This window comes from Procambarus clarkii, chromosome 26, assembly GCF_040958095.1.
Source record: "Procambarus clarkii isolate CNS0578487 chromosome 26, FALCON_Pclarkii_2.0, whole genome shotgun sequence".
NCBI classification, from domain to species: Eukaryota; Metazoa; Arthropoda; class Malacostraca; order Decapoda; family Cambaridae; genus Procambarus; species Procambarus clarkii.
The window spans coordinates 43,426,505-43,452,683 of NC_091175.1; the positions used below are offsets into that span (position 1 = coordinate 43,426,505).

Consider the following 26,179-nt stretch of genomic DNA (forward strand, 5'->3'; position numbering starts at 1 on the left):
TCCTGTGTCTTCGGAGGAAGACAAGTTATTGTATATAAGTGTAGTTACAGCCCCAGCGAGTGACTGTGAGATATTTATGGTGGTGGTTAATATATATATTTAAATTAGTGTATTTGTATCCCTTCCCCTTTAATTTCACTTGCGTTACGGAACACACCCCTTGAAAGCCACTACTAACTTGGGGCCGGATACCCAAACTCCAATAACATCAGAGAAGAACCCCAGTTGCGACCCAATAGGGCCGTAACAAGATCGAATACTAATGATCCAAAGTGGATAACAAAGGATCTGAAGAACCTTATAGGTAAAAAGATAGCGTGGTACAAAAGGATTAGGATTGGGAAAGTCAGTTTAGAACAGGAATTCTTACAACTGGTTAGAAATACTAAAAAAGAGATAAGGAAAGCAAAAGAAACTATGAAGTTCGCATAGCAGAGCAAGCAAAGACAAATCCTAAAGGATTTTTCCAGTTATACCGGACATAGATTAGGGAAAGGATAGGTCCATAAAAACTGAGACAGATCAAATAACAGATAATGATGAAGAGATGAGTAGTATTTTTAAAAAATATTTTATATCTGTATTTACTAAAGAGGAACTTAACAATATGCCATCAGCCGAACAAGTCTATGTGGGTGGGGACGAGGACAGGTTGACTAGTTTAGCAGTTGCCAGGGAGGATGTAATTAAACAAATAGTTAAACTCAAACCAAACAAATCCCCAGGGCCGGATGAAGTGTTTGCCAGGGTGCTTAAAGAATGCAAATAGGAGCTTTCCGAGCCACTGTCTATTATATTTAATAAATCAATAGAGTTAGGCAAAGTGCCAGAGTTACGGAAAGTTGCTAATGTGATACCAATTTTTAAGAAAGGAGATTACTTGCGTCTAACTATCGACCAATTAGCCTAGCGTATAGTGTGGGAAAGTTACTTGAATCGATAATTGCAAATAAAATTCATCTTCATCTTGAAAAACACAAATTAATAAATGAGTCGCAACATGGTTTTACAAATGGCCGTTCATGTTTAACAAATTTGCTATCTTTTTAAGAACATAAGAACAAAGGTAACTGCAGAAGGCCTATTGGCCCATACGAGGCAGCTCCTATTTATAACCACCCAATCTCACTCATATACATGTCCAACCCAAGCTTGAAACAATCGAGGTACCTCAACTCCACCACGTTACGCGGCAACTGGTTTCACAAATCAACAACCCTGTTACTGAACCAGTATTTACCCAAGTCTTTCCTAAATCTAAACTTATCCAATTTATACCCATTGTTTCGTGTTCTGTCTTGTGTTGATACTTTTAATACCCTAATAATATCCCCTTTGGTATGTCCATTCATCCACTTGTAAACCTCTATCATGTCACCCCTAACTCTTCGCCTTTGCAGTGAATGCAACTTAAGCTTTGTTAATCTTTCTTCATATGAAAGATTTCTAATTTGGGGAATTAACTTAGTCATCCTACGCTGGACACGTTCAAGTGAATTTATATCCATTCTATAATATGGCGACCAAAACTGAACTGCATAATCTAAATGGGGCCTAACTAGAGCAAGATATAGCTTGAGAACCACACCAGGTGTCTTGTTACTAACGCTGCGATTAATAAATCCAAGTGTCCGATTTGCCTTATTACGAACATTTATGCATTGATCCTTTTGTTTTAAATTCTTACTAATCATAACTCCCAGATCCCTTTCGCAATCCGACTTCGCAATCTCAACACCATCTAGCTCGTATCTTGTAACTCTATCATCATTACCTAACCTCAGAACTTTACATTTATCAGCATTAAACTGCATCTGCCAATCCTTTGACCATTTCAAAACCCTATTTAGATCAACTTGAAGAGATAGTGAGTCCTCGTCCGAATAAATATCCCTACCGATTTTTGTATCATCGGCAAATTTGCAAATGTTGCTACTCAAACCTGAATCTAAATCATTTATATATATTATAAATGCACAACTAGCCTAAACATGCAAGAGAGATTATACAACCTTAGAACACTCCCACCAGGAGATTCGAACCCTAACCAGCACAGAAGCCTGAAGTCGTGGAGTGGCCTACGCGGCGGAGCTGATTGGATCCTGCCAGCTACAGGCAGGATTTGTGGTTGAAGGTCTCCACGACGGTGCACCCAGTGGGACTGTGATTGGGCTGGCCTGTGGCCAGGGTAGATAAATCCTAGAGAATCAAAGGATTCATCATGAGGCCACGAGAAGAGAACCAGGGCTACTCATCTTGAGCACCGTAGAGCATCCTGTGTCTTCGGAGGAAGACAAGTTATTGTATATAAGTGTAGTTACAGCCCCAGCGAGTGACTGTGAGATATTTATGGTGGTGGTTAATATATATATTTAAATTAGTGTATTTGTATCCCTTCCCCTTTAATTTCACTTGCGTTACGGAACACACCCCTTGAAAGCCACTACTAACTTGGGGCCGGATACCCAAACTCCAATAACATCAGAGAAGAACCCCAGTTGCGACCCAATAGGGCCGTAACAAGATCGAATACTAATGATCCAAAGTGGATAACAAAGGATCTGAAGAACCTTATAGGTAAAAAGATTGCGTGGTACAAAAGGATTAGGATTGGGAAAGTCAGTTTAGAACAGGAATTCTTACAACTGGTTAGAAATACTAAAAAAGAGATAAGGAAAGCAAAAGAAACTATGAAGTTCGCATAGCAGAGCAAGCAAAGACAAATCCTAAAGGATTTTTCCAGTTATACCGGACATAGATTAGGGAAAGGATAGGTCCATAAAAACTGAGACAGATCAAATAACAGATAATGATGAAGAGATGAGTAGTATTTTTAAAAAATATTTTATATCTGTATTTACTAAAGAGGAACTTAACAATATGCCTTCAGCCGAACAAGTCTATGTGGGTGGGGACGAGGACAGGTTGACTAGTTTAGCAGTTGCCAGGGAGGATGTAATTAAACAAATAGTTAAACTCAAACCAAACAAATCCCCAGGGCCGGATGAAGTGTTTGCCAGGGTGCTTAAAGAATGCAAATAGGAGCTTTCCGAGCCACTGTCTATTATATTTAATAAATCAATAGAGTTAGGCAAAGTGCCAGAGTTACGGAAAGTTGCTAATGTGATACCAATTTTTAAGAAAGGAGATTACTTGCGTCTAACTATCGACCAATTAGCCTAGCGTATAGTGTGGGAAAGTTACTTGAATCGATAATTGCAAATAAAATTCATCTTCATCTTGAAAAACACAAATTAATAAATGAGTCGCAACATGGTTTTACAAATGGCCGTTCATGTTTAACAAATTTGCTATCTTTTTAAGAACATAAGAACAAAGGTAACTGCAGAAGGCCTATTGGCCCAAACGAGGCAGCTCCTATTTATAACCACCCAATCTCACTCATATACATGTCCAACCCAAGCTTGAAACAATCGAGGTACCTCAACTCCACCACGTTACGCGGCAACTGGTTTCACAAATCAACAACCCTGTTACTGAACCAGTATTTACCCAAGTCTTTCCTAAATCTAAACTTATCCAATTTATGCCCATTGTTTCCTGTTCTGTCCTGTGTTGATACTTTTAATACCCTAATAATATCCCCTTTGTTATGTCCATTCATCCACTTGTAAACCTCTATCATGTCACCCCTAACTCTTCGCCTTTCCAGTGAATGCAAATTAAGCTTTGTTAATCTTTCTTCATATGAAAGATTTCTAATTTGGGGAATTAACTTAGTCATCCTACGCTGGACACGTTCAAGTGAATTTATATCCATTCTATAGTACAGCGACCAAAACTGAACTGCATAATCTAAATGGGGCCTAACCAGAGCTAGATATAGCTGAAGAACCACACCAGGTGTCTTGTTACTAACGCTTCGATTAATAAACCCGTGTCCTATTTGCCTTATTACGAACATTTATGCATTGATCCTTTTGTTTTAAATTCTTACTAATCAAAATTCCCAGATCCCTTTCGCAATCTCAACACCATCTAGATCGTATCTTGTAACTCTATCATCATTACCTAACCTCAGAACTTTACATTTATCAGCATTAAACTGCATCTGCCAATCCTTTGACCATTTCAAAACCCTATTTAGATCAACTTGAAGAGATAGTGAGTCCTCGTCCGAATAAATATCCCTACCGATTTTTGTATCATCGGCAAATTTGCAAATGTTGCTACTCAAACCTGAATCTAAATCATTTATATATATTATAAATGCACAACTAGCCTAAACATGCAAGAGAGATTATACAACCTTAGAACACTCCCACCAGGAGATTCGAACCCTAACCAGCACAGAAGCCTGAAGTCGTGGAGTGGCCTACGCGGCGGAGCTGATTGGATCCTGCCAGCTACAGGCAGGATTTGTGGTTGAAGGTCTCCACGACGGTGCACCCAGTGGGACTGTGATTGGGCTGGCCTGTGGCCAGGGTAGATAAATCCTAGAGAATCAAAGGATTCATCATGAGGCCACGAGAAGAGAACCAGGGCTACTCATCTTGAGCACCGTAGAGCATCCTGTGTCTTCGGAGGAAGACAAGTTATTGTATATAAGTGTAGTTACAGCCCCAGCGAGTGACTGTGAGATATTTATGGTGGTGGTTAATATATATATTTAAATTAGTGTATTTGTATCCCTTCCCCTTTAATTTCACTTGCGTTACGGAACACACCCCTTGAAAGCCACTACTAACTTGGGGCCGGATACCCAAACTCCAATAACATCAGAGAAGAACCCCAGTTGCGACCCAATAGGGCCGTAACAAGATCGAATACTAATGATCCAAAGTGGATAACAAAGGATCTGAAGAATCTTATAGGTAAAAAGATAGCGTGGTACAAAAGGATTAGGATTGGGAAAGTCAGTTTAGAACAGGAATTCTTACAACTGGTTAGAAATACTAAAAAAGAGATAAGGAAAGCAAAAGAAACTATGAAGTTCGCATAGCAGAGCAAGCAAAGACAAATCCTAAAGGATTTTTCCAGTTATACCGGACATAGATTAGGGAAAGGATAGGTCCATAAAAACTGAGACAGATCAAATAACAGATAATGATGAAGAGATGAGTAGTATTTTTAAAAAATATTTTATATCTGTATTTACTAAAGAGGAACTTAACAATATGCCTTCAGCCGAACAAGTCTATGTGGGTGGGGACGAGGACAGGTTGACTAGTTTAGCAGTTGCCAGGGAGGATGTAATTAAACAAATAGTTAAACTCAAACCAAACAAATCCCCAGGGCCGGATGAAGTGTTTGCCAGGGTGCTTAAAGAATGCAAATAGGAGCTTTCCGAGCCACTGTCTATTATATTTAATAAATCAATAGAGTTAGGCAAAGTGCCAGAGTTACGGAAAGTTGCTAATGTGATACCAATTTTTAAGAAAGGAGATTACTTGCGTCTAACTATCGACCAATTAGCCTAGCGTATAGTGTGGGAAAGTTACTTGAATCGATAATTGCAAATAAAATTCATCTTCATCTTGAAAAACACAAATTAATAAATGAGTCGCAACATGGTTTTACAAATGGCCGTTCATGTTTAACAAATTTGCTATCTTTTTAAGAACATAAGAACAAAGGTAACTGCAGAAGGCCTATTGGCCCATACGAGGCAGCTCCTATTTATAACAACCCAATCTCACTCATATACATGTCCAACCCAAGCTTGAAACAATCGAGGTACCTCAACTCCACCACGTTACGCGGCAACTGGTTTCACAAATCAACAACCCTGTTACTGAACCAGTATTTACCCAAGTCTTTCCTAAATCTAAACTTATCCAATTTAAGAACATAAGAACATAAGAACAAAGGTAACTGCAGAAGGCCTATTGGCCCATACGAGGCAGCTCCTATTCTATAACCACCCAATCCCACTCATATACTTGTCCAACCCGTGCTTGAAACAATCGAGGGACCCCACCTCCACAATGTTACGCGGCAATTGGTTCCACAAATCAACAACCCTGTTACTGAACCAGTATTTACCCAAGTCTTTCCTAAATCTAAACTTATCCAATTTATATCCATTGTTTCGTGTTCTGTCCTGTGTTGATACTTTTAATACCCTATTAATATCCCCCCGGTTATGTCCATTCATCCACTTGTAAACCTCTATCATGTCACCCCTAACTCTTCGCCTTTCCAGTGAATGCAACTTAAGCTTTGTTAATCTTTCTTCATATGAAAGATTTCTAATTTGGGGAATTAACTTAGTCATCCTACGCTGGACACGTTCAAGTGAATTTATATCCATTCTATAATATGGCGACCAAAACTGAACTGCATAATCTAAATGGGGCCTAACTAGAGCAAGATATAGCTTGAGAACCACACCAGGTGTCTTGTTACTAACGCTGCGATTAATAAATCCAAGTGTCCGATTTGCCTTATTACGAACATTTATGCATTGATCCTTTTGTTTTAAATTCTTACTAATCATAACTCCCAGATCCCTTTCGCAATCCGACTTCGCAATCACAACACCATCTAGCTCGTATCTTGTAACTCTATCATCATTACCTAACCTCAGAACTTTACATTTATCAGCATTAAACTGCATCTGCCAATCCTTTGACCATTTCAAAACCCTATCTAGATCAACTTGAAGTGATAGTGAGTCCTCCTCCGAATTAATTTCCCTACCGATTTTCGTATCATCGGCAAATTTGCAAATGTTGCTACTCAAACCTGAATCTAAATCATTTATATATATTATAAACAACAGAGGTCCCAGGACAGAGCCTTGAGGCACTCCACTTACAACATTTTCCCACTCTGACTTGATTCCATTTATACTAACTCTCTGTTTCCTTTGGTATAGCCATGCCCTAATCCAGCTTAATATAGCACCCCCAATACCATGAGACTCTATTTTTTTAATCAGTCTTTCATGTGGCACTGTATCAAAAGCTTTGCTAAAGTCAAGGTATACAACATCGCAATCCTTACCACTATCAACTGCCTCAACAATGCTAGAATAAAAAGATAACAAATTTGTTAAACATGAACGGCCATTTATAAAACCATGTTGCGACTCAATTATTAATTTATGTTTTTCAAGATGAAGACGAATTTTATTTGCTATTATAGATTCGAGTAACTTTCCCACAATAGACGTTAGGCTAATTGGTCGATAGTTAGACGCAAGTGATCTATCTCCTTTCTTAAAAACTGGTATCACATTAGCAACTTTCCAAAACTCTGGCACTCTGCCTGACTCTATTGATTTATTAAATATGGTTGACAGTGGGTCACAAAGCTCCTCTTTGCATTCTTTAAGCACCCTAGCAAACACTTCATCCGGCCCTGGGGATTTGTTTGGTTTGAGTTTTACTATTTGTTTAAGAACATCCTCCCTGGTAACTGCTAAACTCGTCAACCTGTCCTCGTCCCCACCCACATAGACTTGTTCGGCTGAAGGCATATTGTTAAGTTCCTCTTTAGTAAATACAGATACAAAATATTTATTAAAAATACTACTCATCTCTTCATCACTATCTGTTATTTGACCTGTCTCAGTTTTTAATGGACCTATCCTTTCCCTAGTCTTAGTACGATATAACTGAAAAAACCCTTTAGGATTTGTCTTTGCTTGCCCTGCTATGCGAACTTCATAGTTTCTTTTTGCTTTCCTTATCTCTTTTTTAACATTTCTAACCAGTTGTACGAATTCCTGTTCTAAAGTGACCTCCCCATTTTTAATCCTTTTGTACCAAGCTCTCTTTTTACCTATAAGGTTCTTCAAATTCTTTGTTATCCACTTTGGGTCATTAGTATACGATCTATTCAATTTGTATGGTATACTACGTTCCTGTGCTTTGTTTAGAATATTCTTAAATAAGTTATATATTGAATCCACATCGAAATCCCCATTTAAGTCACCTATCGCTGGGTTCATGTCTCGCTCCAAGACCGGCCCACACCCCATACCCAAGCCTTTCCAATCAATTTGACCCAAAAAATTTCTTAGGCTATTAAAATCAGCTTTTCGAAAATCTGGCACTTTAACAGAATTTTCTCCTACTGGTCTATTCCATTCTATGCTAAATCTGATTTCTTTGTGATCACTGCCCCCTAGCTCACTCCCTATTTCGATGTCATTAATTTGCGTTTCCCTGTTAGTTAACACTAAATCTAAAATATTATTTTCCCGTGTTGGTTCCTTAATGTGTTGCGTAAGAAAGCAATCGTCAATTAATTCTAGAAAATCTTCTGCTTCACTATTCCCTGTTTTGTTCAACCAGTTTATTCCGCTAAAATTAAAGTCACCCATGACATAAATACTGTTAGATCTAGATGCTCTAGATATTTCATCCCATAGATGCTTTGCTTCCATTCTGTCTAAATTTGGTGGCCTATATATTACTCCTATTATAATATTATTAGCTTTTTCGTTTAATTCAATCCAAATAGTTTCTGTGTGTGGCTCTGTTTTGATTCCCTCTTTGAGACTACATTTCAAATTGTCCCTAACATATATGGCTACTCCACCTCCTCGTCTAATATATCTATCTGTGTGAAATAGTTTAAATCCATATATTTGATATTCAGCTAATAGTTCTCTATTTTCTACATTCATCCACGTTTCGGTAAGTGCAATAATATCTATTTTTTCTGTGCAGACAAGAGCATTTAATTCGTTAATTTTATTTCTTAGACTTCTACTGTTAGTGTAATATACCCTAAGTGAATTGTTATTTTGCGGACCTTCTCTTTCCCTGATCGTTTTGCCAATTCCTTTCTCCCACAAACACATACTTTTATTACCTCCTTCCTCCAAATCAATTCCCATACCTCTATCTACTAACAGTTTAAACCCAAACAAACACCTCTAACCACTTCTTCTAGCGAGTTCGCAACAGCAACAACCCCAGCTCTCGATAGATGCACCCCATCACGAGCATACATTTCATTTCTTCCATAGAAGTGTTCCCAGTTGTCTATGAAAGATATTGCATTTGATTTGCAATATCTTTCCAGCCGGCAATTGACACCAAGTGCCCTCGATATCCATTCATTTCCCACTCCCTTTCTTGGAAGAATGCCACATATGATCGGGATTCCTCCCTTGCTCCTAACTAACTCTATGGCTGTTTTATACCTCTGAATCAGTTCCTCACTCCTGACTCGACCAACATCATTTCCTCCCACGCTAATGCAAATAATGGGATTGTTCCCATTACCAGCCATAATATCATTCATGTTGTTTATAATATCACCAATGCCAGCTCCGGGATAGCAAACCCTTAACCTGTTCCCCCTATCTCTAGCACAAAACGTTCTATCCAAATACCTTATCTGGGAATCTCCCACAACTAATGTTTGCTTAGGTACTTCCTTTACTTTCTGAGGGGCCTGCGCTTCCTTTCTCTTCGTTGCTTTCCCTTTTGCGCGATCCACAGTCTCTCCACAGCACTCGTCCTCCAAAACGTCAAATGAATTTGAAGTTGCTATGGCGTTTGAAGGCGGCTTTATCAAAGTCTTCTTAAGGCCCCTGTCTTTCGCAACTCTCCAAGACGAGGTCCCTTTACTGCTGGTCTCCTCCTTCGTTACTTCTCGTTGTTTTTTAAGCTGACGCACCTCCTCCCGCAGAGAGTCCAACTCTGTCCTCAGGGCTCCCACTAGAGTCACCAGGTCCTTCACTACAACTTCCATATTGCTATGATAATATAACAACACTCAGGAGCTCCGGTTAACACAACCTCTCACTGTGACTTCACCTGACCGACCCATTTATACCCATTGTTTCCTGTTCTGTCTTGTGTTGATACTTTTAATACCCTAATAATATCCCCTTTGTTATGTCCATTCATCCACTTGTAAACCTCTATCATGTCACCCCTAACTCTTCGCCTTTGCAGTGAATGCAACTTAAGCTTTGTTAATCTTTCTTCATATGAAAGATTTCTAATTTTCGGAATTAACTTAGTCATCCTACGCTGGACACGTTCAAGTGAATTTATATCCATTCTATAATATGGCGACCAAAACTGAACTGAATAATCTAAATGGGGCCTAACTATAGCAAGATATAGCTTGAGAACCACACCAGGTGTCTTGTTACTAACGCTGCGATTAATAAATCCAAGTGTCCGATATGCCTTATTACGAACATTCATGCATTGATCTTTTTGTTTTAAATTCTTACTAATCATAACTCCCAGATCCCTTTCGGAATCCGACTTCGCAATCCCAACACCATCTAGCTCGTATCTTGTAACTCTATCATCATTACCTAGCTTCAGAACTTTACATTTATCAGCATTAAACTGCATTTGCCAATCATTTGACCATTTCAAAACCCTATCTAGATCAACTTGAAGTGATAGTGAGTCCTCCTCCGAATTAATTTCCCTACCGATTTTCGTATCATCGGCAAATTTGCAAATGTTGCTACTCAATCCTGAATCTAAATCATTTATATATATTATAAACAACAGAGGTCCCAGGACAGAGCCCTGAGGTACTCCACTAACAACATTATCCCACTCTGACTTGATTCCATTTAAACTGGATCCCATCCCATATTGGAATCCCATTAAATGAAAAAGCTGATGAAATTGCTAAATTGGCAACTCGTCATCCAGTGATACATAAAACAATTCAACCCAGCCTAGAGAACATAAAAAACATCATCACCAAAAAACTCTCACATCTCAACAAAGCCGACCTGCACCAGAGAATAGCTGAAGGTTCGCCATCTAAGAAATAAGTCTAAGAAGTCTAAGAAATAAAATTAACGAATTAAATGCTCTTGTCTGCACAGAAAAAATAGATATTATTGCACTTACCGAAACGTGGATGAATGTAGAAAATAGAGAACTATTAGCTGAATATCAAATATATGGATTTAAACTATTTCACACAGATAGATATATTAGACGAGGTGGTGGAGTAGCCATATATGTTAGGGACAATTTGAAATGTAGTCTCAAAGAGGGAATCAAAACAGAGCCACACACAGAAACTATTTGGATTGAATTAAACGAAAAAGCTAATAATATTATAATAGGAGTAATATATAGGCCACCAAATTTAGACAGAATGGAAGCAAAGCATCTATGGGATGAAATATCTAGAGCATCTAGATCTAACAGTATTTATGTCATGGGTGACTTTAATTTTAGCGGAATAAACTGGTTGAACAAAACAGGGAATAGTGAAGCAGAAGATTTTCTAGAATTAATTGACGATTGCTTTCTTACGCAACACATTAAGGAACCAACACGGGAAAATAATATTTTAGATTTAGTGTTAACTAACAGGGAAACGCAAATTAATGACATCGAAATAGGGAGTGAGCTAGGGAGCAGTGATCACAAAGAAATCAGATTTAGCATAGAATGGAATAGACCAGTAGGAGAAAATTCTGTTAAAGTGCCAGATTTTCGAAAAGCTGATTTTAATAGCCTAAGAAATTTTTTGGGTCAAATTGATTGGAAAGGCTTGGGTATGGGGTGTGGGCCGGTCTTGGAGCGAGACATGAACCCAGCGATAGGTGACTTAAATGGGGATTTCGATGTGGATTCAATATATAACTTATTTAAGAATATTCTAAACAAAGCACAGGAACGTAGTATACCATACAAATTGAATAGATCGTATACTAATGACCCAAAGTGGATAACAAAGAATTTGAAGAACCTTATAGTTAAAAAGAGAGCTTGATACAAAAGGATTAAAAATGGGGAGGTCACTTTAGAACAGGAATTCGTACAACTGGTTAGAAATGTTAAAAAAGAGATAAGGAAAGCAAAAAGAAACTATGAAGTTCGCATAGCAGGGCAAGCAAAGACAAATCCTAAAGGGTTTTTTCAGTTATATCGTACTAAGACTAGGGAAAGGATAGGTCCATTAAAAACTGAGACAGGTCAAATAACAGATAGTGATGAAGAGATGAGTAGTATTTTTAATAAATATTTTGTATCTGTATTTACTAAAGAGGAACTTAACAATATGCCTTCAGCCGAACAAGTCTATGTGGGTGGGGACGAGGACAGGTTGACGAGTTTAGCAGTTACCAGGGAGGATGTTCTTAAACAAATAGTAAAACTCAAACCAAACAAATCCCCAGGGCCGGATGAAGTGTTTGCTAGGGTGCTTAAAGAATGCAAAGAGGAGCTTTGTGACCCACTGTCAACCATATTTAATAAATCAATAGAGTCAGGCAGAGTGCCAGAGTTTTGGAAAGTTGCTAATGTGATACCAGTTTTTAAGAAAGGAGATAGATCACTTGCGTCTAACTATCGACCAATTAGCCTAACGTCTATTGTGGGAAAGTTACTCGAATCTATAATAGCAAATAAAATTCGTCTTCATCTTGAAAAACATAAATTAATAATTGAGTCGCAACATGGTTTTATAAATGGCCGTTCATGTTTAACAAATTTGTTATCTTTTTATTCTAGCATTGTTGAGGCAGTTGATAGTGGTAAGGATTGCGATGTTGTATACCTTGACTTTAGCAAAGCTTTTGATACAGTGCCACATGAAAGACTGATTAAAAAAATAGAGTCTCATGGTATTGGGGGTGCTATATTAAGCTGGATTAGGGCATGGCTATACCAAAGGAAACAGAGAGTTAGTATAAATGGAATCAAGTCAGAGTGGGAAAATGTTGTAAGTGGAGTGCCTCAAGGCTCTGTCCTGGGACCTCTGTTGTTTATAATATATATAAATGATTTAGATTCAGGTTTGAGTAGCAACATTTGCAAATTTGCCGATGATACGAAAATCGGTAGGGAAATTAATTCGGAGGAGGACTCACTATCACTTCAAGTTGATCTAGATAGGGTTTTGAAATGGTCAAAGGATTGGCAGATGCAGTTTAATGCTGATAAATGTAAAGTTCTGAGGTTAGGTAATGATGATAGAGTTACAAGATACGAGCTAGATGGTGTTGTGATTGCGAAGTCGGATTGCGAAAGGGATCTGGGAGTTATGATTAGTAAGAATTTAAAACAAAAGGATCAATGCATAAATGTTCGTAATAAGGCAAATCGGACACTTGGATTTATTAATCGCAGCGTTAGTAACAAGACACCTGGTGTGGTTCTCAAGCTATATCTTGCTCTAGTTAGGCCCCATTTAGATTATGCAGTTCAGTTTTGGTCGCCATATTATAGAATGGATATAAATTCACTTGAACGTGTCCAGCGTAGGATGACTAAGTTAATTCCCCAAATTAGAAATCTTTCATATGAAGAAAGATTAACAAAGCTTAAGTTGCATTCACTGGAAAGGCGAAGAGTTAGGGGTGACATGATAGAGGTTTACAAGTGGATGAATGGACATAACCGGGGGGATATTAATAGGGTATTAAAAGTATCAACACAGGACAGAACACGAAACAATGGATATAAATTGGATAAGTTTAGATTTAGGAAAGACTTGGGTAAATACTGGTTCAGTAACAGGGTTGTTGATTTGTGGAACCAATTGTCGCGTAACATTGTGGAGGTGGGGTCCCTCGATTGTTTCAAGCACGGGTTGGACAAGTATATGAGTGGGATTGGGTGGTTATAGAATAGGAGCTGCCTCGTATGGGCCAATAGGCCTTCTGCAGTTACCTTTGTTCTTATGTTCTTATGTTCTTATCTGCAACATGGTATCTTCAGGCAACCAAATTAGAAAGGTTAAATATCCCAAAAGGAATCCACAGTGAGATAGCAGATAGGTTATATAGACTACGTCTAGGTTACAGATGCAACTGGGAGATTGGTGAACCCCGACAGAGAGAGTGCATCTTCTGCCAAACTGTCACAGAAAAGCCATTACTTCACTATCTACTGGAATGTGAAGCAACCAATGACCTTAGAAGAGCTTTAAGAGTTCCTGAATCATGCAGCGGCCACCCTGAAGCCATCAACACAGCCACTCTCCTGGTCAACAAAGGTGTCCAGCAGCTGGACACCCTCATAAAGACTGTGAAGCAGTATCCTCCCCCGCGATAACAGCTTGATGGTTAAAAGCAACCTCAGAATACTGAGAAAAAAAAATTGTACCACTTACGGGCTATTCATGCCCGTGCCACCTCTTGGGTGGCTTAATCTTTATCAATCAATCTATCACCCCTCAATCGGCTTTAAACAAGCAATAAGAGAATATTTATCATCCCTTCTCTTAGCCTTTACCTCTGGAAGGGTTTCGACCCAAGCAGAATCAATCAATACCTCATTATCTTCTTAATATGAGTGATAAACTCTACGAGTGTCAAGCGTGTGGGAAAACATTTAGTCGTCTTGGAAATATGAAGAACCACAAAATGGTGCATACTGATCTTAAACCTCGCACTTGTCTCGAATATGGTGAAAGTTTCTGCCAAACTGGAACTCTGAAAAAACTCAAGAGGGCAAATTTGGGTAGTAAATCATATGAGTGTTTTGAGTGCGGAGAAACGTTCAGCCGAATAAAAAATTTAAAGAAACACAAAATGATGCACAAAGGTGAAAAGCCCTTCAGCTGTGATGTTTGTGGAAAGAATTTCAGTACCCGTCGAAATATAATTAGGCACTTATTAGTACACTCTGGTGAGAAATCCCACGAGTGTTCAGAGTGTGGGAAAAGATTCTCTCGATATGACTTTTTGAAGAAACACAGAATTGTGCATACGAGAGATAAACCCGAGTGTCCAGAGTGTGGGAAAAAAATCGGTGCACTTGGAACTATGAAGAAACACATGATGGTGCACACGGGTGAAAAGCCTCATAGGTGTAATGTGTGTGGGAAAAATTTGAGTAGTCGTAGCTGTCTAAATGATCACATGTTAATGCATACTGGAGAAAAACCTTTCAAGTGTGATGAGTGTGGAAAAAGTTTCAGGTATCGTAGCCATATAGTTAGGCACATGATAGAGCATTCTGGTGAGAAACCTTACGAGTGTCTAGAATGTTGTAAAAAATTCTTTCGAAATGAACATTTGAAGAACCACCGAATAGTGCATACTAGAGAAAAATGTCAGACTGAGAAAAAGATTCATTCAACTTGGAGCTATGAAAACACACAGGATTATGCATACAAGTTTGGTCAGTTTATGATAAGATTTCTCATAATTTCGAGTGAAATAGATTTTCATTTTATTGCACAATATGTTTATAATTACTAGATCATAATATGTATTTTATTGGTGTAAGTAATAATTTTTTTATCCCACTATCAAAGCTTCTTTTTTCTTCCTACTCTTGGTGATATTGTTTCTATGAAAACAGGTTAAATTTAAGACTTAAAATATAGGTCCTTAAATTTAACCTTAATTTAGGTTAAATATTGCTAAGGAAATTTAATCCTCAAAATTAAGCATTCAAAATGGATTTTATGATGACTTACCTTTTAACTGCCAAAAAATACTGTTACAAAATTAAGAGAAAACTAATAAAATCATATGAAACTTCAAGTGAACTATTTGGATAGAACTTGATCTCTCAAATGCCAGAGATAGGGGGAACAAGTTAAGTGTTTGCTATCCAGGAGCTTGAATTGGTGATATTGTTAACAATATCACCAATCCCGTGGATGAATGTAGAAAATAGAGAACTATTAGCTGAATATCAAATAAATGGATTTAAACTATTTCACACAGATAGATATATTAGACGAGGAGGTGGAGTAGCCATATATGTTAGGGACAATTTGAAATGTAATCTCAAAGAGGGAATCAAAACTGAGCCACACAAAGAAACTATTGATATTGTTGACAATATCACCCTCCCGCCTCCCACCCCACACACAAAACACATAATATGCTACCAAAACACATAACGTATTACGCACCCGCCGCGAATAACCCGGAAAATACAAAAACAAAAACTGCAAAACATCACCCCGACAACCCGGACCACAAAACACCTCCAGGACATCCCGAAACCAGTCCACCAACCCCAGCAACCGGACACAAAAAAAAATACATGCACCTGCGATTCACTTAAACCCTCACAATGAACACATGCCTCAGAATCACGCAAGCCAAGCATACACAACCGCTCATTCGTTGCCAGCGACAAATGCAGAAACTGAAAAAACAATTCACGCTGCTGAGGCGCCAAGAACCGTTCCCCCAAACACTACCAGATACCACCCCAATCCCAACACGGGTATAAGCCATCCACTCGAGGCCGCACCCAGGGCAATAACACCCCATACACAGCCTTGCACGAGATTGACAGAAACCCAGGATGGCGGCAGAGCTCCCGAAGAATCCCCACGGCCGAAGAACAACCAGGGGGGAGGGGGGGGGGGGTAAACAAGGCCACCTCCCGACAAACCCCCAAATCAACCAAATAAGTGAAGTGAAGTGAGCAGAAAAAAAACAGCCAGTGTATTCAACCCCCCACAGAGAACCAGCCCCTGATGCAACGAGACCCAGAAGAGGGCCTTGGCCTTCGTGAAGACGTCAAGAATGCCAACACCCCCCCTCTCTCACCAACGTCGAACGGCACACCGGTTGTTAACGCCCACACCATACATATATGTACACCATATACTCAAAATCCAAGGCCTTCCGACGATCCAACGGGAAACATCGAGCCACAAACCAGACACGCGACAAGACCTTACATGCAACAAGCAGTCCCCGCTGATAAATCGTCAAAGGACGATGCGACAAGAGGCCAACCGCAACCCCCAACCGACCGAGAGACAGCACCCCAATTCCACTCCAAGAAGTGGTCATAGGAGGCAAACCAAGTAACCCCAAGAACCCGAATCGAGGAGACCACCGGAAACCACGACCTATCCCACACCAAGCGGGAGGCCCACACACCGATCCCCATCAACCCCGACTTCGCCAGATTAAGAACGGCCCCCGTGGCGGACTCAAACCGCAGGAGAACGTCCTTGACAGCTCCAACAGAACCCTCCGAAGCTACAAACAGAACGGTGTCGTCAGCATACCCACAAATGCTGAGGGTATGCAGACAAGGAGGCACAATCAAGGAACACGCTTTCACCGCCCGAAAGAGAGGTTCCTGAAAAATCACATACAAAAGCATTAACAAGGGACACCCCTGACGAACGGAACGACAAATAGGAAAAAATGAACTAAAAAACCCATTCACACAAACGCGACTGCGACTCCGGACGTACAACAAATGGACCCAACCCACAAACACCGCCGGAAACCCTAGCTGCTCCATAGCACTAAAAACAAACTCCAAAGACACCCGATGAAAGGCCTTTGACCAGTCCAAGCTGATCGTAGCCGCCGAAAGCCCATACTCGGACGCATAGAGAAGCACGTCACGAAATAAAGCATTGCAATGCATAGGGCACGGCCAGGCACACCACATAACTGCTCCATAGAGACCACCGACACAACGACACCGCAACAGCGACGCGCTAAAACTTAGACAGAATTTTATAGTCAACATTCAAGAGCGTAATAGGCCTCCAATTCGAAAACAACTGCAAATCGCCCGGATTTGGGAGCAGCCGTACGATCCCGTCTCAAAAGGAATGAGAATCGAAGCGAATTTTGGTTGTGGGAGATTCCCAGGTGAGGTATTTAGACAGAACGTTTTGTGCCAGAGATAGGGGGAACAGATTAAGGGTTTGCTATCCGGGAGCTGGAATTGGTGATATTGTTGGAAACATGAATGATATTATGACGGGAAATGGGAACAAACCCATTATTTGTATTAGTGCAGGGGGTAATGATGTTGGGCGAGTTAGGAGTGAGGAACTAATACAGAGACTTAGGACAGCCATTGAATTAGTTAGGAGCAAGGGAGGAATCCTGATCATATGTGGCATTCTTCCAAGAAAGGGAGTGGGAAATGAATGGATGTCGAGGGCACTTGGTGTCAATTGCCGGCTGGAAAGATATTGCAAATCAAATGCAATATCTTTCATAGACAACTGGGAACACTTCTATGGAAGAAATGAAATGTATGCTCGTGATGGGGTGCATCTATCGAGGGCTGGGGTTGTTGCTGTTGTGAACTCGTTGGAAGAAGTGGTTAGAGGTGTTTGTTTGGGTTTAAACTGTTAGTAGATAGTGGTATGGGAATTGATTTGGAGGAAGGAGGTAATAAAAGTATGTGTTCGTGGGAGAAAAGAACTGGCAAAATGATCAGGGAAAGAAAAGGGCCTCAAAATAACAATTCACTTAGGATATATTACACTAACAGTAAAAGTCTAAAAAATAAAATTAATGAATTAAATGCTCTTGTCTGCACAGAAAAAATAGATATTATTGCACTTACCGAAACGTGGATGAATGTAGAAAATAGAGAACTATTAGCTGAATATCAGATAAATGGATTTAAACTATTTCCCACAGATAGATATATTAGACGAGGAGGGGGAGTAGCCATATACGTTAGGGACAATTTGAAATGTAGTCTCAAAGAGGGAATCAAAACTGAGCAACACACAGAAACTATTTGGATAGAATTAAACGAAAAAGCAAATAATATTATAATAGGAGTTATATATAGGCCACCAAATTTAGACAGAATGGAAGCAAAGCATCTATGGGATGAAATATCTAGAGCATCAAGATCTAACAGTATTTATGTCATGGGTGACTTTAATTTTAGTGGAATAAACTGGGTGAACAAAACAGGGAATAGTGAAGCAGAAGATTTTCTAGAATTAATTGACGATTGCTTTCTTACGCAACACATTAAGGAACCAACGCGGGAAAATAATATTTTAGATTTAGTGTTAACTAACAGGGAAACACAAATTAATGACATCGAAATAGGGAGTGAGCTAGGGAACAGTGATCACAAAGTAATCAGATTTAGCATAGAATGGAATAGACCTGTAGGAGAAAATTCTGTTAAAGTGCCAGATTTTCGAAAAGCTGATTTTAATAGCCTAAGAAATTTTTTGGGTCATATTGATTGGAAAGTCTTGGGTATGGGGTGTGGGCCGGTCTTGAAGCGAGACATGAACCCAGCGATAAATGGGGATTTCGATGTGGATTCAATATATAACTTATTTAAGAATATTCTAAACAAAGCACAGGAACGTAGTATACCATACAAATTGAATAGATCGAATATTAATGACCCAAAGTGGATAAAAAATAATTTAAAGAACCTTATAAAAAAATAGATATTATTGCACTTACCGAAACGTGGATGAATGTAGAAAATAGAGAACTATTAGCTGAATATTTTTTTATAATATCTATTTTTTTATAAAAATATCTATTTTTTTATAAGGTTCTTTAAATTATTTTTTATCCACTTTGGGTCATTAATATTCGATCTATTCAATTTGTATGGTATACTACGTTCCTGTGCTTTGTTTATCATAGCAATATGGAAGTTGTAGTGAAGGATTCACTACAATACCGGCTGGAAAGATATTGCAAATCAAATGCAATATCTTTCATAGACAACTGGGAACACTTCTATGGAAGAAATGAAATGTATGCTCGTGATGGGGTGCATCTATCGAGAGCTGGGGTTGTTGTTGTTGCGAACTCGCTAGAAGAAGTGGTTAGAGGTGTTTGTTTGGGTTTAAACTGTTAGTAGATAGAGGTATGGGAATTGATTTGGAGGAAGGAGGTAATAAAAGTATGTGTTTGTGGGAGAAAGGAATTGGCAAAACGATCAGGGAAAGAGAAGGTCCGCAAAATAACAATTCACTTAGGGTATATTACACTAACAGTAGAAGTCTAAGAAATAAAATTAACGAATTAAATGCTCTTGTCTGCACAGAAAAAATAGATATTATTGCACTTACCGAAACGTGGATGAATGTAGAAAATAGAGAACTATTAGCTGAATATCAAATATATGGATTTAAACTATTTCACACAGATAGATATATTAGACGAGGAGGTGGAGTAGCCATATATGTTAGGGACAATTTGAAATGTAGTCTCAAAGAGGGAATCAAAACAGAGCCACACACAGAAACTATTTGGATTGAATTAAACGAAAAAGCTAATAATATTATAATAGGAGTAATATATAGGCCACCAAATTTAGACAGAATGGAAGCAAAGCATCTATGGGATGAAATATCTGGAGCATCTAGATCTAGCAGTGTTTGTGTCGTGGGTGACTTTAATTTTAGCGGAATAGACTGGTTGAACAAAACAGGGAATAGTGAAGCAGAAGATTTTCTAGAATTAATTGACGATTGCTTTCTTACGCAACACATTAAGGAACCAACACGGGAAAATAATATTTTAGATTTAGTGTTAACTAACAGGGAAACGCAAATTAATGACATCGAAATAGGGAGTGAGCTAGGGAGCAGTGATCACAAAGAAATCAGATTTAGCATAGAATGGAATAGACCAGTAGGAGAAAATTCTGTTAAAGTGCCAGATTTTCGAAAAGCTGATTTTAATAGCCTAAGAAATTTTTTGGGTCAAATTGATTGGAAAGGCTTGGGTATGGGGTGTGGGCCGGTCTTGGAGCGAGACATGAACCCAGCGATAGGTGACTTAAATGGGGATTTCGATGTGGATTCAATATATAACTTATTTAAGAATATTCTAAACAAAGCACAGGAACGTAGTATACCATACAAATTGAATAGATCGTATACTAATGACCCAAAGTGGATAACAAAGAATTTGAAGAACCTTATAGGTAAAAAGAGAGCTTGGTACAAAAGGATTAAAAATGGGGAGGTCACTTTAGAACAGGAATTCGTACAACTGGTTAGAAATGTTAAAAAAGAGATAAGGAAAGCAAAAAGAAACTATGAAGTTCGCATAGCAGGGCAAGCAAAGACAAATCCTAAAGGGTTTTTTCAGTTATATCGTACTAAGACTAGGGAAAGGATAGGTCCATTAAAAACTGAGACAGGTCAAATAACAGATAGTGATGAAGAGATGAGTAGTATTTTTAATAAATATTTTGTATCTGTATTTACTAAAGAGGAACTTAACAATATGCCTTCAGCCGAACAAGTCTATGTGGGTGGGGACGAGGACAGGTTGACGAGTTTAGCAGTTACCAGGGATGATGTTCTTAAACAAATAGTAAAACTCAAATCAAACAAATCCCCAGGGCCGGATGAAGTGTTTGCTAGGGTGCTTAAAGAATGCAAAGAGGAGCTTTGTGACCCACTGTCAACCATATTTAATAAATCAATAGAGTCAGGCAGAGTGCCAGAGTTTTGGAAAGTTGCTAATGTGATACCAGTTTTTAAGAAAGGAGATAGATCACTTGCGTCTAACTATCGACCAATTAGCCTAACGTCTATTGTGGGAAAGTTACTCGAATCTATAATAGCAAATAAAATTCGTCTTCATCTTGAAAAACATAAATTAATAATTGAGTCGCAACATGGTTTTATAAATGGCCGTTCATGTTTAACAAATTTGTTATCTTTTTATTCTAGCATTGTTGAGGCAGTTGATAGTGGTAAGGATTGCGATGTTGTATACCTTGACTTTAGCAAAGCTTTTGATACAGTGCCACATGAAAGACTGATTAAAAAAAATAGAGTCTCATGGTATTGGGGGTGCTATATTAAGCTGGATTAGGGCACGGCTATACCAAAGGAAACAGAGAGTTAGTATAAATGGAATCAAGTCAGAGTGGGAAAATGTTGTAAGTGGAGTGCCTCAAGGCTCTGTCCTGGGACCTCTGTTGTTTATAATATATATAAATGATTTAGATTCAGGTTTGAGTAGCAACATTTGTAAATTTGCCGATGATACGAAAATCGGTAGGGAAATTAATTCGGAGGAGGACTCACTATCACTTCAAGTTGATCTAGATAGGGTTTTGAAATGGTCAAAGGATTGGCAGATGCAGTTTAATGCTGATAAATGTAAAGTTCTGAGGTTAGGTAATGATGATAGAGTTACAAGATACGAGCTAGATGGTGTTGTGATTGCGAAGTCGGATTGCGAAAGGGATCTGGGAGTTATGATTAGTAAGAATTTAAAACAAAAGGATCAATGCATAAATGTTCGTAATAAGGCAAATCGGACACTTGGATTTATTAATCGCAGCGTTAGTAACAAGACACCTGGTGTGGTTCTCAAGCTATATCTTGCTCTAGTTAGGCCCCATTTAGATTATGCAGTTCAGTTTTGGTCGCCATATTATAGAATGGATATAAATTCACTTGAACGTGTCCAGCGTAGGATGACTAAGTTAATTCCCCAAATTAGAAATCTTTCATATGAAGAAAGATTAACAAAGCTTAAGTTGCATTCACTGGAAAGGCGAAGAGTTAGGGGTGACATGATAGAGGTTTACAAGTGGATGAATGGACATAACCGGGGGGATATTAATAGGGTATTAAAAGTATCAACACAGGACAGAACACGAAACAATGGATATAAATTGGATAAGTTTAGATTTAGGAAAGACTTGGGTAAATACTGGTTCAGTAACAGGGTTGTTGATTTGTGGAACCAATTGCCGCGTAACATTGTGGAGGTGGGGTCCCTCGATTGTTTCAAGCACGGGTTGGACAAGTATATGAGTGGGATTGGGTGGTTATAGAATAGGAGCTGCCTCGTATGGGCCAATAGGCCTTCTGCAGTTACCTTTGTTCTTATGTTCTTATGTTCTTATGTAATGGCTTTTCTGTGACAGTTTGGCAGAAGATGCACTCTCTCTGTCGGGGTTCACCAATCTCCCAGTTGCATCTGTAACCTAGACGTAGTCTATATAACCTATCTGCTATTTCCCTGTGGATTCCTTTTGGGATATTTAACCTTTCTAATTTGGTTGCCTGAAGATACCATGTTGCAGATGGCGAACCTTCAGCTATTCTCTGGTGCAGGTAGGCTTTGTTGAGATGTGAGAGTTTTTTGGTGATGATGTTTTTTATGTTCTCTAGGCTGGGTTGAATTGTTTTATGTATCACTGGATGACGAGTTGCCAATTTAGCAATTTCATCAGCTTTTTCATTTAATGGGATTCCAATATGGGATGGGATCCAGTTTAAATGGAATCAAGTCAGAGTGGGATAATGTTGTTAGTGGAGTACCTCAGGGCTCTGTCCTGGGACCTCTGTTGTTTATAATATATATAAATGATTTAGATTCAGGATTGAGTAGCAACATTTGCAAATTTGCCGATGATACGAAAATCGGTAGGGAAATTAATTCGGAGGAGGACTCACTATCACTTCAAGTTGATCTAGATAGGGTTTTGAAACGGTCAAATGATTGGCAAATGCAGTTTAATGCTGATAAATGTAAAGTTCTGAAGCTAGGTAATGATGATAGAGTTACAAGATACGAGCTAGATGGTGTTGGGATTGCGAAGTCGGATTCCGAAAGGGATCTGGGAGTTATGATTAGTAAGAATTTAAAACAAAAAGATCAATGCATGAATGTTCGTAATAAGGCATATCGGACACTTGGATTTATTAATCGCAGCGTTAGTAACAAGACACCTGGTGTGGTTCTCAAGCTATATCTTGCTCTAGTTAGGCCCCATTTAGATTATTCAGTTCAGTTTTGGTCGCCATATTATAGAATGGATATAAATTCACTTGAACGTGTCCAGCGTAGGATGACTAAGTTAATTCCCCAAATTAGAAATCTTTCATATGAAGAAAGATTAACAAAGCTTAAGTTGCATTCACTGGAAAGGCGAAGAGTTAGGGGTGACATGATAGAGGTTTACAAGTGGATGAATGGACATAACAAAGGGGATATTAATAGGGTGTTAAAAGTATCAACACAAGACAGAACACGAAACAATGGGTATAAATTGGATAAGTTTTAGATTTAGGAAAGACTTGGGTAAATACTGGTTCAGTAACAGGGTTGTTGATTTGTGGAACCAATTGCCGCGTAACATTGTGGAGGTGGGGTCCCTCGATTGTTTCAAGCATGGGTTGGACATGTATATGAGTGGGATTGGGTGGTTATAAATAGGAGCTGCCTCGTATGGGCCAACAGGCCTTCTGCAGTTACCTTTGTTCTTATGTTCTAGGTTTTCAAGTGGGTGAATGGACATAACAGGGGGGATATTAATAGGGTATTAAAAATATCAACACAAGACAGAACACGAAACAATGGGTATAAATTGGATAAGTTTAGATTTAGGAAAGACTTGGGTAAATATGATACGAAACGATGATACGAAAATCGGTAGGGAAATTCATTCTGAGGAGGAATCACTATCACTTCAAGTTGATCTAGATAGGGTTTTGAAATAGTCGAAGGATTGGCAGATGCAGTTTAATGCTGATAAATGTAAAGTTCTGAGGTTAGGTAATGATGATAGGGTTACAAGATACGAGCTAGATGGTGTTGAGATTGCGAAGTCGAATTGCGAAAGGGATCTGGGAGTTATGATTAGTAAGAATTTAAAACAAAAGGATCAATGCATAAATGTTCGTAATAAGGCAAATCGGACACTTGGATTTATTAATCGCAGCGTTAGTAACAAGACACCTGGTGTGGTTCTCAAGCTATATCTTGCTCTAGTTAGGCCCCATTTAGATTATGCAGTTCAGTTTTGGTCGCTATATTATAGAATGGATATAAATTCACTTGAACGTGTCCAGCGTAGGATGACTAAGTTAATTCCCCAAATTAGAAATCTTTCATATGAAGAAAGATTAACAAAGCTTAAGTTGCATTCACTGGAGAGGCGAAGAGTTAGGGGTGACATGATAGAGGTTTACAAGTGGATGAATGGACATAACAGAGGTGATATTAATAGGGTATTATAAATATCAACACAAGACGGAACACGAAACAATGGGTATAAATTGGATAAGTTTAGATTGAGGAAAGACTTGGGTAAATACTGGTTCAGTAACAGGGTTGTTGATTTGTGGAACCGATTGCCGCATAACGTGGTCGAGGTGGGGTCCCTCGATTGTTTCAAGCGCGGGTTGGACAAGTATATGAGTGGGATTGGGTGGTTATAGATAGGAGCTGCCTCGTATGGGCCAATAGGCCTTCTGCAGTTACCTTTGTTCTTATGTTCTTATTACCAGTTAAAAAATCAGCATGTGACCCGCAAATGGCTCAAGGAAGTAATAGAGCAACAAATGGAAAAACAACAACAACAACAGTCAGCTAACATGTCACCTACTATCTGGCGACTCCACATAAATACGTGAACAACATTATCACCCCTCAATCGGCTTTAAACAAGCAATAAGAGAATATCATCCCTTCTCTTAGCCTTTACCTCTGGAAGGGTTTCGACCCAAGCAGCAGAATCAATACCTCATTATCTTCTTAATGAGTGATAAACTCTACGAGTGTCAAGCGTGTGGGAAAACATTTAGTCGTCTTGGAAATATGAAGAACCACAAAATGGTGCATACTGATCTTAAACCTCGCACTTGTCTCGAATATGGTGAAAGTTTCTGCCAAACTGGAACTCTGAAAAAACTCAAGATGGCAAATTTGGGTAGTAAATCATATGAGTGTTTTGAGTGCGGAGAAACGTTCAGCCGAATAAAAAATTTAAAGAAACACAAAATGATGCACAAAGGTGAAAAGCCCTTCAGCTGTGATGTTTGTGGAAAGAATTTCAGTACCCGTCGAAATATAATTAGGCACTTGTTAGTACACTCTGGTGAGAAATCCCACGAGTGTTCAGAGTGTGGGAAAAGATTCTCTCGATATGACCTTTTGAAGAAACACAGAATTGTGCATACGAGAGATAAACCCGAGTGTCCAGAGTGTGGGAAAAAAATCGGTGCACTTGGAACTATGAAGAAACACATGATGGTGCACACGGGTGAAAAGCCTCATAGGTGTAATGTGTGTGGGAAAAATTTGAGTAGTCGTAGCTGTCTAAATGATCACATGTTAATGCATACTGGAGAAAAACCTTTCAAGTGTGATGAGTGTGGAAAAAGTTTCAGGTATCGTAGCCATATAGTTAGGCACATAATAGAGCATTCTGGTGAGAAACCTTACGAGTGTCTAGAGTGTTGTAAAAAATTCTTTCGAAACGGACATTTGAAGAGCCACCGAAGAGTGCATACTAGAGAAAAATTTCAAGACTGAGAAAAAGATTCATTCAACTTGGAGCTATGAAAACACACAGGATTATGCAAACAAGTTTGGTCAGTTTATGATAAGAAATTCTCATAATTTTCCAGTGAAATAGATTTTATTTTATTGCACAATGTTTATAATTACTAGAACATAATATGTATTTTATTGGTGTAAGTAATAAAAATTTTATCCCACTATCAAAGCTTCTTTTTTCTTCCTACTCTTGGTGGTATTGTTTCTATGACAAATCTA

General features: G+C 38.7%; 1 protein-coding gene across 1 annotated transcript; it reads left to right on the forward strand.

Annotated features, from left to right (window-relative positions):
- Positions 1-14,209: 14,209 nt before the first annotated feature.
- Positions 14,210-25,936, forward strand: LOC138368960 (zinc finger protein 91-like). Its single transcript, XM_069331686.1, has 2 exons — positions 14,210-15,044; positions 25,116-25,936. The coding sequence occupies exons 1-2, from the start codon at positions 14,210-14,212 to the stop codon at positions 25,934-25,936; spliced, it is 1,656 nt and encodes a 551-aa protein (XP_069187787.1).
- Positions 25,937-26,179: the final 243 nt, after the last annotated feature.